The 13,818-nt window shown below is 43.2% G+C and overlaps 1 protein-coding gene across 4 annotated transcripts in view; it reads right to left on the bottom strand.

Annotated features, from left to right (window-relative positions):
• The window catches only part of COA1 (cytochrome c oxidase assembly factor 1), a 234,945-nt gene that overhangs the window by 190,883 nt on the left and 30,244 nt on the right, over positions 1-13,818 (bottom strand). For 3 of the 4 annotated variants that reach the window (XM_068550313.1, XM_068550312.1, XM_068550314.1), the window contains exon 1: positions 3,698-3,760. The exons of the other annotated variant lie outside the window; for it this stretch is intronic. In XM_068550313.1, coding sequence (XP_068406414.1) covers positions 3,698-3,760 — 63 coding nt within the window. Of the gene's footprint in view, positions 1-3,697; positions 3,761-13,818 lie in introns of those variants that run through there. 4 annotated transcript variants of the gene reach the window in all.

The raw sequence follows: 13,818 nt of genomic DNA, 5'->3' as shown, positions 1-13,818 counted from the left end.
AAAACATTTTAGTTAAAAAAATTTTTTTAAAAACCAGCAGAGTCGCTTCAAATGAGGGCGTGGCCACAGAAAAGCACGTCAGAAAGAGTGTTCACTTCCCAAGCCTTGTACTTCCCTTCCCGAACCCCTGGCATATTTCTTCACACGGATGGAAGGCTCCCATGGCGGTGCCCACCTGTACCCTGTATGGGAATCGCAGCCAGAGGCAAGCGCCAGGGCCAGGAATCCTCTTAGGGTACTTTCTTTGCAAGGTAGTCATTCTACAGCTCATTCTTTGCACTTGGGGGCGCCAGAGATTTACCGGGACCAATGCTGACCCACCTTCAGTTTGCAGCCTAACTAGCCTTGTCACTTTTCAAAATCACTGTCTGTGCTGCCATGGGCTGGAAGACTAGTTTTCAGCAGCTCAGAGAGTAAGGGATGATATTACAGGCGTCTAGGCTCTCCAGGGACCCTGGACTCCTGTTCACAGCAGGACACTTGACTCAGATTTCCAGGAAAAACTAAAAACTTACAACTGAGACGCTTGTCTGGATTAGGGCGTGGGTAACCTCATCCTTGAGTAAAGGGAGTACAAGAAAATTCTCTGAAGAAGCTTTAGCCTCAAAGGAAGGACCAGACAGAACCGAGTTGAATGGATGAACTTCTCGAAGCCCAAGGGGAGCAAAGGACCGGGAAGGGCAGCCCGCCACCAGCTATATACACATGGTGCCCCCGCCTGTAAAAGTGTCTTCAGATGGAGGTTGGGGTCAGGGTTGGAGGGAGGGGACACAGATGCGTAAGCAACTCAAGAGCAGACTTCTTGAGCTAACTACCTTGGATGTGGGAGAAGCTGGAATTCATCACAAGCAATTAATGCAATGCTTGGCAAGGAGGGGGGATGGGTGGGTGGGGCTCCAGTGATGAAATCTGCATTTACAGAAAGATGGTGCTGAACCCACTCCCTGCTTTTCTGTGTCCCAAGGGACCAGGTGGGGAAAAGATGCTGCAGGGCAGTTCCACTTGGCAGGTCTTTCTCTGCCTCAGCACAGAGCAATTTTGCGCTGATTAATTGACCTGCACAGGCATCAGCTCTTTTTCCCGTTGCTTCTTGTCTGCAGACTGAGCTGCTTCTCCAGGCTTCCAGAACATGCATTGTTTTTCTGGGATAACAAAAAAGTGGTGCTCCTATTTAACTAGCTCATCCAAATACTGAAACCAATGTGACATACATGCAGGCTGAGAAGAATGGGTTGGTTTAAGTTCCAGAAATCCCAAGTATAAGAAGTTACAGAGTGAAAAACCTCCCTCCCGTCCTTGTCCCCATCCACCTATTTTTCTCCTGTCTGCTGTCGTGAAGGTTACTGATGTTGAAATTAGCCTACCATTTTACCCACTTTAAAGTGTATGGTTCAGTGGCATTAAGTACATTTGCAATGCTGTGCAACCATCGCCTTTATCCAGTTCCAAACCATCCCCAAGAGAGACTCTGTACCCATTCAGCAGCCACTCTCTGTTCCTCCCTCCCCTGTTCCCTGGCGTTGGGCTCTGCCCCACAGGCCTGCAAGCCTCTTCATTGCCCAGCCACAAGACTGAAGAAAGAGCTCGGAGACAGCGACAGAGCCATCAATGTCTTATTGGACAGGGGAATCTCACTCATCTGAAGCAAAGGGTCCTAAAGGAACTCCCCACTGGCAGGATGTGGCAGCAATCTTCGCTAATTGAGGGGAAAGGAGGCTACCATTTATAGGGGGAATTGACGTCAGGTTGGCTCATCAGTTACCAGGGAAACCAGCGGCTGGGGCAGGGGGCAAGCGTGTAGGCAGTTACTGATTAAGCCCTATGATTAAGGGGATTGGATAGTCATGTGAGTGAAGCAGGGACGGGTCAAGCAGGGGATGTAAAGAGAGCAAGAGAACAGCCACCCTGAGTGGCCTGACCGTACACTCCACCCGTACAGCACTCTACCCAACCCTTACAATCTTGTCCGCACCTCTCCCGCGATATCCCTGGGGTCAGGCAGGTAGAGGGTCGCTGCAACCAAATACCACAAATGCACTACAGACACCAGCAGCTAGACAGTATCAAGCGTAAGATACCTATGGCTAAAAATAGGTATTCACCAAGAGGTGGGCAAACTTTGGAACCAGATGCTAATCGGGTCAATTTCTCACGGAAGTCCGGAGGAAGATGACAATGACTTCTCACTAGAGACCCAGCAATGAGACTCATTTCACAGCGAGGCCACCCTTGTCGCCCAACCCGTGAACAGATTCCCTCTGCTCAGACCAGGGATGAACTGTAAGACGTTCAACAGGCACAGTACAGGGGAGATCACGACCATTAAAATACAAGCAGTGACAGCATCCTGAGATAACACCACCCTGCCTGTGGCTTTTGTCCTGGCCTGCAGTACCATACCACCCATCTACCCTCGGTCCCCACAGCCGATGCTGAACACTGGAGAGGCGGTGTAACCACAGACCACATGGTTAATAAAAGGCGGCTTAGTTGGGGCCGGGGAGAAGACAGGTGAGATCTTTCAAATCCTATTCCCCACGGGGCAGCAAACCCAAATCACGGGGGACTTACCTGCCAGTCCCAGGCCGTTTTACATACGATGTGTTCTCCTGGGGGTGGATCCCACGGCCAGGGCAAAAGCAAGTTACTGTCCTGATCGATAGCTGGCAATGGTCCTTCGGTGGTCAATAGCTGAACTTGGATGGTGTTGACTAGTTGCCTCTGGGTTAGCATGGCTTAGCCACAGGGATGGTTACTCCTGCGACGTTCAGCTAGGGTTCATAGGGCTTGAGTTAGCCTCCTGGGCCACACGTTGAGAGCGGGTTTCAGCCTCTATTAAGTAGTCCATTCATCCTTTCATTAGCCCGGCAGTAGTGGGGTCATAAGGCAGGTGGAAATACCAGCATATGTCATCTTTAATCAGCCCATTCCTGAACTTCCTGGTCAGTAAAGTGGGTTCCTTGGTCACTATCGATGTCCATGGGGGTCCCGTATGTTATGCACAGCTATTCTAGACCCCGCACTGTTTTTCTGCGTTGATGACTCAGATAGACCTTCTGTAACATCTCCCACCTGTTGTAACACACTGTAGACGGCATATAGCTGTTCCATCCCACTATATCGTTGCTCTGACCCCTTTCGTAGCTGGGACCAGAAGCCCAAGGGTACTCATTATTTTGCCGTTGCCCCAGGTCCCAACCAAACCCTTCCGGTTAACTAGCCACATCCAGCTCACAAGTCTATCCCTGCGTTAATAACCCTAAAGCCTGTGTCTGTAATCGCTTAGAGGTGGTGGGTCAGGGGTATACTTGTCTTACCGGACCAGATAACGCCCAAACGTCTGATAGATAATCCAGGTCACTGCATTTTGTCTGTATTCACCAGCCATCCCCGTGCAGTGAGATGAGCCACGAGCACCGGGCTGCCACTTTGAAAGTGGAAAGAGACTCAGACTTCCAGGTCCCACATGCTAGTGGACGGCCACCTTGGCATTTCCCCTACAACTTCCCATTCCCGTCCTTATTTCCTGACATCGCGGCGCTCCTGGGAGTTTCCTCGGCTTCCCAGCTGGCTCACCAATTGTTGGGCTGCACCCCGCAGGCCTGCAAGCCTTGTAACTGCTCAGCCTCAGGACCAGAGAAAGAGCCCGCAGACAGTGACAGAGACTTCAACAGTTTACTAGACGGGGGAATCTTACCAGTCCGAAGTAAAGGGTCCTGGAGCAATACTCCACCGCGTACGACCAACGGAAGCAGGACATAACAACACCCATACTGCTCTGGGGAGAAGGAGGCTACTATTTATAGGGGGAATCGAGGTCAGGTTGGCTCATCAGTTACCAGGGAAACCAGCGGCTGGGCAGGGAGCAAGTGCATAGGCAGTTACTGATTAAGCCCTATAATTAAGGGGATTGGATAGTCATGTGAGTGAAGCAGGCACTGGTCAAGCAGGGGATGTACAGGGAACAAGACAACAGCCATCTTGAATGGCCTGACCATACACCTGGCAACCACTAATCTCCTTTCTTTCTCTATGGATTTGCCCACTCTTACCACTGCATATAAATGGAACCATATAATATGTGGCCTATTGTGCCTGGCTTCTTCCACTTACCATAATGTTTAAATTAGTCTCTTATGTGTCCAACCATATTCAAACAAAAATGAATTCTGACATATGTTCTTCTGTCCCTTTAAAAAAAATACACAGAAATGGTAGCGTACTATTTTCACTGTCTGGGAAACTGCTCTTGGGTTCCTTGTGACAGGAGCTGGCTCTCCTACTTCAGAACACCTCATATCGTGTTCCCAAAATGGCAAGGGCTTCAGCTGGAGAATATTCTAAGCATCTTTGTTGAATCAGTCCGTGGCTGCTTGCCTGGAGCACCCTGCCCGCTCTCTGATTGGGCCAGGCTGCTGGGATTGATTGTCCCACTGCCCAATGAGGCAGCAGACCTGCAGCCCAAGGCCCGCCCCCCATGCTGTGTCTCAGAGGATCCAGTGGTCCCTGAGCACACCTGGGCCTGACCTCTCAGGACTCAAAAAATAGGGGGGAACACACTTACTTTAGGTCCCTCTGTGTTGAAAGAACAATCCATTTGGAGTGGTAGAAGATTCCAAGTGAAGAAACAATCTGGGGGCCTCTGACTCACATTTCCTTAGCAACAGTTTCTTGATTTCAACACATTTTATGGACCAATTTCACTGATCTTTACAACACCCAGCAGGTGTGGAGAGGGAGGGATAATCACTCCTAGTTCTGGGTAGAGGCCCGAGAGACGAGTCTGAGACATCAGAAGAGAATTGGGGTGGGGTGGGGCTTTTTTTAAGCCCAGGATGTGTATCATCGCTATCATGATCAGATAGCAGGCATCTCCTAGGCAACTAGTAACCTTGGACTCTGGAATCTGGGCCTATCTAGGAACGATGAAGGAGTGAAGGATGACAGATCCAAGGCATGTTTCTTCAATGCACAAATGACTGGATGAACGGGTCCATAATGGGGTGTGCAGGCTAGCTAGGGAGACGGAAAAAAACACAGAACATAAATAAAAATAGTGTAAGATAGCATAATCTCAATGTCAATTGGTTGGTATTGCTGGGATGTTTTTGTAGGAGTGTCAGAGGACAGCTAAACTGAGGAAGGGTTGTATTTATAAAGGGTAGTTGAAGTTGAAGCCCAAGAGTTGAATCCAGCATTTGGGGGGACCTCCAGCTTATCCATTTTGTGGAAGGTAGCCCTTTAAGGAAAGGAATATAAACTTATGCACAAAAAATTAGGTATAGAAGTGAATATTTATTAAAAACGATAAAAAACCACAAACTACAAATTTACAAATTTTGAGAAATTTCACATTAACAAAATCTAGAAAAATAACATACTATTTTTATTAAATAACTTTCTGAGACATTTCCATAATATTTTTTTCTCACATTTTTTGGCAGCATACTTTTTTTTAGAAAGATTTAAACTTTTTTAGAGCAGTTTTAGGTTCATGTCAACATTGGAATCATAAAGAATGCAGCCTTTTCAGATTGGCTTCTTTCTCACATAGTAGTATGCAATTAAATTTCCTCCATTTTTTTTATGGTTTGAGAGCTCATTTCTTTTTAGTGCTGAATAGTATTCCATTATTTGGATGTACCACAGTTTATCCATTCATCTACTGAAGAATATTTTGCTTGCTTCCAAGTTTTGGCAATTATAAATAAAGCTGCTATAAACATCCATGTGCAGGTTTTGGTGTGGACATAAGGTTTCAAATTCTTTGGGTAAATATCAAGACTGTTGGATCATATGGTAAGAGTATGGCTAGCTTTATAAAAAAAACACTAAACTGTCCTCCAAAGTGGCTGTACCAGGGCTTCCCTGGTGGTGCAGTGGTTAAGAATCCACCTGCCAATGCAGGGGACACGGGTTCGAGCCCTGGTCCAGGAAGATCCCACATGCCGCGGAGCAACTAAGCCCATGCACCACAACCGCTGAGCTCACGCACCACAACTACTGAAGCCCGCGTGCCTACAGCCCATGCTCCGCAACAAAAGAAGCCACCGAAATGAGAAGCCCACGCACCACAACCGAGAGTAGGTTCTGCTTGCCACAACTAGAGAAAGCCCACGCACAGCAATGAAGACCCAGCGCAGTGTCTTTTCCAGAGCAGAAGTTTTTTATTTGAACGAAGTCCAGCTTATCCATTATTTCTTTCATGGGTCATGCCATTGGTGTTGTATCTAAAAATTCATCACCATACCAAGATCATCTAGATTTTCTCCTATGTTATCTTCTAGGAGTTTTATAGCTTTGCATCTGTGGTCCATTTTGAGTTAATTTTTGTGAAGAGTGTAAAGTCTGTGTCTAGATTTTTTCTTTCTTTCTTTCTTTTTTTTTTTGCATTTGGATGTCCCGTCATTCTAGCACCATTTGTTGAAAAGACTCTCTTTGCCCTATTGTATTGCCTTTGCCCCTTTGTCAAAGATCAGTTGACTATCTTTGTATGGGTCTATTTCTGGGCTTTCTGTTCTGTTTCATTGATGTATTTTTTTGCCAGTACAACACTGTCTTGATTACTGTACCTTCATAGTAAGTCTTGAAGCAGGTAGTGTCAGTCCTCCAACTTTGTTTTTCTTTAATATTGTGCTGGCTATTCTGGGTCTTTTGCCTCTCCATATAAACTTCAGAATCAGCTTGTTGATCTACAAAATTATTTGCTGAGATTTTGGTTACATTGAATCTATAGATCAAGTTGGGAAGAACTGACATCCTGACATTATTGAATCTTCTTATCATTGAACAAGGAACATCCCTCCAATTATTTAGTTCTACTTTGATTTCATTCATTAGAAGTTTTTATATTCCTTATATAGATTTTGTACATATTTTGTTAGGGCTATACCTAATTATAACTTTGGTGGGGGGGGCTGTTTATATAAATGGAGTTGTGTTTGAAATTTCAAATTCTACTTGTGCATTACAGGTATATATAGGAAAGCAATTCCTTTTTTAAAAATTATTTTTCCCCGACATTATTGAGGTATGATTGACAAATAAAAATTGTATATATTTTAGGGGTACAACATAATGTTTTGATATATGCATACATTGTAAAACAATTAGCTTGATGCTAGCATCAAACTAATTAACATATGCATCACCTCACATCATTACCAACACTTGAGATCTACTCTCGTAGCAAATTTCAAGTATGAAATATATTAACTATAGTCACTATAATCACCATGCTGTACATTAGGTGTTCAGAAGTTATTCATCATATACCAGGAAGTATGCACCTTTAACCAATATCTCCCCTTCCCCCTAACCCCAGTCCCTGGTTACCACCATTCTATTCTCTGTCACTATGACATTTTTTAAAAATTCCTCATATAAGTAATACCATACAGTATGTGTCTTTGTCTGGCTATTTTCCCTTAGCCTAAAATGCCTTCTAGCTTCTATAGATAGATAGATAGATTTATATATACCTCATTTTCTTTATTCATTCATCTGTTGATGGACACTTATATTGTTTCCATATCTTAGCTATTGTGAATAATGCTGCAATGAACAGATATTTCTTTGAGATATTGATTTAGTCTCCTGTGGATATATACTCAGAATGGTATTGCTGGATCATATGAATAGTTCTACTTTTAACTTTTTGACGAACTTCCTTACTGTTTTCTATAATGGCTGCACCAATTTACATTCCTACCAACAGTGTATAAGGCTCTCCTTTTTCCCACTTCCTCACCAATACTGGTTATCTCTTGACCTTTTGATGATAACCATCCTAACAGGTGTGAGGTGATATCTCATTGTGGTTTTGATATGCATTTTCCTGATCATAAGTGATGTTAAGCACCTTCTCATATACCTATTGGCCATCTGTACGTCTTCTTTGGGAAAATGTCTAATAATGTCCTTTTATCATTTTTATTTTTATCTTTCAGTTTTAGTGAGATATAATTGACATACAGCGCTGTATAAGTTTAAGGTATACAGCATAATGATTTGACTTACATATATTGTGAAATGATTACCACAATAAATTTAGTTAATACCCATCACCTCTTATAGACACAAAAGAAAGAAATGTTTTTTCCTTGTGATGAGAATTTCTAGGATCTACTATCTTAGTAACTTTCAAATATACCATCCAGAAGTGTCAACCATAGTCACTATTGTACATTACATTCCCAGTACTTATTAGTCTTATAAGGAGTTTCTACCTTTCGACCACCTTCACCCAGTTTCCCACCTCCCACCTCCCGCCTCTGGTAACCACAAGTCTGACCTCTTTTTCTGAGTTTGGTTTTATTTTTTAGATTCCACACTGAAGTGATATCATACAGAATTTGTCTCTCTCTGCCTATTTCACTTAGCATGATGCCCTAGAGGTGCCCCCATGTTGTCCCAAATGGCAAGATTTCCTTTTAATTTTTTGAGGAAACTCGATGCTGTTTTCCATAGTGGTCGTACCAACTTACAATCCCACCAACAGTGCACAAGGGTCCCCGTGTTTTGGTGGTTCTCCATGGTGGTATGAACAGTTCCAATAATAAATATGTATGCACCCAACACCTCAGAACCTAAATATAGTTTGGGTGTATACATATTTATTATTGTTATATTTTATAGATGTATTGACCCCTTTATCATTATACAATGACCTTCCTTTTCTCAGGTCATCATTTTTGTCTTGAGTATTTTGTCTGCTATAAGTACCCCCACTTTCTTTTGGTTTCCACCTGTTTGGAGTATCTTCTTCCAGCCCTTCGTTTTGATCTGATATTTGCTTTAAATGAATCTTTTGTTGGCAGCATATAGTTGGGTCTTACTGTTTTTTAATCCATGTGGCCACTCTGTGTCTTTGGTGAATTCAATCCATTTACATTTAGAGTGATTATTGATGTATAAGAACTTATTATTGCCATCTTATTGTTTTCTGCTTGTTTTGTATTTCCATTCTTTCTTTTTTCCTCTGTTTCTGCCTACCATTGTAAATTGGTGGTTCTTCATGGTGGTATGTTCAGTTTCCCCCTTTTGTTTATGTTTAATGAATCTACTCTAGATTTTTGCTTTGTGGTTACCATGAAGCTTACATACAACATTTCATAAAGAGTCCATTTTATGCTGATAGCAATTTATCTCTGTTTGTCATAAAGTACACACTTTTATTCCTCCCCTCTTATATTTTTCTCTCTCTCTCTCTCTCTTTTTTTTTTTTTTTTTTGGTCGCACCACACAGCTTTCAGGATCTAAGTTTCCCAACCAGGGATTGAACCCAGGCCCTCGGCAGTGAAAGTGAAGAGTCCTAACCACTGGACCGCCAGAGAATTCCTCAAGTCTTTCCCTCTTATACTTCTGATGTCACATTTTACCTCTTTTTATACTGTGTATTTGTTAATGAATTATAATAGCTATAGTTAATTTTAATATACTTTTCCTTTAACTTTTACACTATAGTTGTGTTTAACGCTCCATTCTATTATAGAGTGGAGTTTTCTAAATCTGCCTATGTATTTTCCACCTCTACCAGTGTACTATATACTTTAGTATACTTTCATGTTGCTGATTAGCATCTTTCTTTTCAGCCTGAAGAACTCCTTTCAGCATTTCTTGCATCACAGGTGTAATGATAATAAACTCCATCAGCTTTTGTTTGCCTGGGAAAGTCTTTTTCTTTCTTATCTGAAGGATAACATTGCCAGATAGAGTGTTCCTGGCTGTCAGTTTTTATCTTCAGCCTTTTGCATATGCCATTCTACTCTCTCCAGGCCCTTAGTGTTTCTGCTGAGAAATCCACTGATATCCTATTCCTTTGTAGGTTACATTCTGTTTTTACCCTGGCTGCTTTTAGTACTTTATCTTTGATTTTTTATAGTCTCATTATAATGTGTCTTGGAGAAGATCTTTTGTCAGTAGATGATAGGGTGATGTATTAGCCTCTTGAACTTGGATGTTCAGTCTTCATCCAGGTTTGGGAAGTTTTCAGCTATTGTTTCTTTAATTAAAATTTCTGTTAAAGACCTAAATGTAAGACCAGATACCATAAAACTCCTAAAGCAAAACACAGGCAGAACACTCTGACATAAATCATAGCAATATTTTTTGGATCTGTCTCCTAAAACAAAGGAAATAAAAGCAAAATAAACAAATGGGACCTAGTTAAACTTAAAAGCTTTTGCACAGCAAAGGTAACCATCAACGAAATGAAAAGACGACCTACGGAATAGGAGAAGATATTTGCAGATGATATGACTGATAAGGGGTTAATATCCAAAATATATAAACAGTTCATGCAACTCAACATCAAGAAAACAACCCATTTAAAAAGTGGGCAGGGCTTCCCTGGTGGCGCAGTGGTTGAGAGTCTGCCTGCCAATGCAGGGGACACGGGTTCGAGCCCTGGTCTGGGAAGATCCCACATGCCGCGGAGCAACTAGGCCCGTGAGCCACAATTACTGAGCCTGCGCGTCTAGAGCCTGTGCTCCGCAACAAGAGAGGCCGCCATAATGAGAGGCCCGCGCACCGCGATGAAGAGTGGCCCCCAGTTGCCACAACTGGAGAAAGCCCTCGCACAGAAGCGAAGACCCAACACAGCCATAAATAAATAAATAAATAAATAAATAAATAAATAAATAAATAAATAAAAATTGTATAACTTAAAAAAAAAAAAAAGTGGGCAGAAGAACTGAATAGACATTTTTCCAAAGAGGAAATGCAGATGGCCAACAGGCACATGAAAAGATGCTCAACATCACTAATCATCAGGGAAATGCAAGTCAAAACCATGAGATGTCACCTCACACCTGCCAGAAGGGCTATTATCAAAAAGAACAGAAATATCAAATGTTGGTGAGGATGTAGAGAAAAGGGAACCCTAGAACACTGTTGGTGGGAATGTAAATTGGTACAGCCACTGTGGAAAACAGTATGGAGGTTTCTCAGAAAACTAAAAACAGAACTACCATATAACCTAGCAATTCCACTCCTGCACTAATTTGAGAAGATACATGCACCCCAATGTTCATAGCAACATTATTTACAATTGCCAAGATTTGGAAGTGACCTAAGTGTCCATCAATAGATGAATGGATAAAGAAGATGTGGTATGTTTATACAATGGAATACTACTCAGCCATAAAAAAGAATGAAATTTTGCCATTTGCAGCAACATGGATGGACTCAGATGGCATTATGGTACGTGAAAGGTCAGACAAAGAAAGGCAAATACTATATATATGATATCATTTATATGTGGAATCTAAAAAATACAACACACTAGTGAATATAACAGAAAAGAAGCAGACTCACAGATATAGAGAACAAACTAGTGGTTACCAGTGGGGAGAGGGAAGGGGGAAGGGGCAATATGGGGGTAGGGGATTAAGAGGTACAACCTATTAGGTATAAAATGAGCTACAAGTATGTATTTTACAACATGGGGAATATAGCAAATATTTTATAATAACTATAAATTGAGTATAACCTTTAAAAATTGTGAATCACTATACAATACACTTGCAGTTTATATAATATTATGCATCAACTATACTTCAAAAAGTTTCTACACCCTTTTCCCTCTCTTCTCCTTCTGGATTCTTGATTATTCAAATGTATTCCCTTTCGGTTGAGTCCCATAGAACACGTAGGTTTTCTCCCCTCATTTTTATTCTTTATCTTTGTTCTGGTATAACTCTTTGTTTCAAAATTCCTTTCCTCTAAGTCACTTATTCTATCTTCCATCTGCTCTACTCTGCTACAGATGCTCTCTGTTGCATTCTTCATCCCATTCATTGAATTCTTCAGCTCCAGAATTTCTGTTGGGCCCTTTTTTGTATTTTCAATCTCTTTTACAAGTAACTCATTTTGTTCATGTATCCTTTTCCTAATATCCTGAGCTGTTTTTAATTCTTCTTGTAGCTTATTAAGTTTCTTCAATACCGCTATTTTGAATTCTTTATCAGATAGATTGCAGTGTGCTGGGACTTTGGGCTCAGCTGTTGGAGAATTGTTGATCTTTTGGTGATGGCATATTTCCTTGATTTTTAAAGTTCTTTGTATTTCTGCATTGCTGCTTTAGCATTTGAAGTATCTTTACTTGTTATCTTTGATGAGGTACTGTTCCTTGGTGTTACTTCTCTGAGGAATCCCTGGTTTATAGGGGATTGACCTGCTCCACTCTTGTTCTCTCTTGTGGTAGAATTCTTACCTTTGTGTTTCCTCTTGTTCTCATAAATCACCCAGCTGGCTGCAGGAAACCTCTCTTTTGTTTTCCAGAAGGTGGCACTGTAGCCCCAGTTTGTTGAGTCTCCCTTGTCCACAGACCCTGGTCCATCTTTCTGAGAGTATTCAGATTACCTACCCTGCTCTCACACTTGGGAGCACACACAAGGAGCTGGCTCCAGAGTTGGGGGGGGAGGGGGAGGGACGTGTGGGTTTAGCACTTGGAGCTTCGCGGTGCCAGTGGGGCCAGGGGAAGATCCTCCAGTGGATACTCCCAAAGGCTTGTGGGTGGTCCTGCTGAGGTCCTGAAGCAGCCAGCAGGACCCGTGCTCCTTTAATGCCCATGGGTGTTATCACGTGCTTCCTTTCCTTTCTCCTCCCTCCCCCCTCCTTCCCCCTTATGGAGGTCCCTCCTCAGAAATCCCAGCGCTGCTGGAGAGAAACAAGCTTCTCCAGCTACAACCTGCACAGCAGGGGGAGCCAGGCAGTTGCTCACCGTTTTCACTTTCCCTCTCCTCCATCGAGAGGTCGCCGCTTTCAACCTACTCTGCCAGAGACATTGCTGCTGCCGCTGCCAGAAGGCCAGCCTATTACAGCTTTGCCCTGGGGAAGGAGGCTCCCTTGGCAAGTTCTACCCTTTCCGCTGCATCCAAACTCATCTCTACCCCACTCTGATGGCATGACAATTCTCCCTTTAGGCAGACTGGCCCTCCTCAAATTCTCTATTGCCCATGAGTATCCACCTAGTTTTTTTGTTTGTTTTTAAAATTTTCTTTGCTTTTGGCTGCATTGGATCTTTGTTGCTGCACACAGGCTTTCTCTAGTTGCAGCGAGCAGGGGCTACTCTTCCTTGTGGTGCGCGGCCTTCTCACTGCGGTGGCTTCTCTTGTTGTGGAGCACAGGCTCTAGGTGCGTGGGCTTCAGTAGTTGTGGCATGCGGGCTCGATAGTTGTGGCTCAAGGGCTCTAGAGTGCAGGCTCAGTAGTTGTGGCGCACGGGCTTAGTTGCTCCGCGGCATGTGGGATCTTCCCGGACGAGGGATTGAACACATGTCCCCTGCATTGGCAGGCGGATTCTTAACCCCTGCGCCACCAGGGAAGTCCCTCCACCTAGTTTTGTACACAGCAGATTCCCTTTTACCCAATCACAGGGTATGGGGGTGGGGGAGGCTTGCCGACTCCTTTGGATCCATAGCCATGACCGAGATCCAATGTGTCCACATGCTGATGAACAGGTGGGTGAAAACCTCCTGGATGTCCAGGTGCAACGTGCAGAGGCACTTTTGTTTGGTTAAGGGTGCCCAAATAGTTATTAATCAAAGGGGAGAGAAAATAGGAACCACTCGCACCACCTAGATGCTGACATCTAAGAATACTTGTAATAAAGACATCTCTAAGAACTCCTTGCTGGCAGTGTTGGGAACAGTGTTGCATCAGTGAATGGAGCTTATAACCTTTCTGCAGTGCATAGAGAGATGAGTTTAAGAACAATTGTAATAAAGGCGTTTCTAAAAACACAATCTGCTTGCCAAGTTGAGAACAGTTTCTATCAGTGAGTGGCAGGTACAAGCATCAGTGCATATACAGAAGT

This window comes from Eschrichtius robustus, chromosome 8 (genome assembly GCF_028021215.1).
Source record: "Eschrichtius robustus isolate mEscRob2 chromosome 8, mEscRob2.pri, whole genome shotgun sequence".
Taxonomy (NCBI): domain Eukaryota; kingdom Metazoa; phylum Chordata; class Mammalia; order Artiodactyla; family Eschrichtiidae; genus Eschrichtius; species Eschrichtius robustus.
Note: the sequence above shows the minus strand (reverse complement) of the source record. Positions and strands in the feature narration are given on the sequence as shown.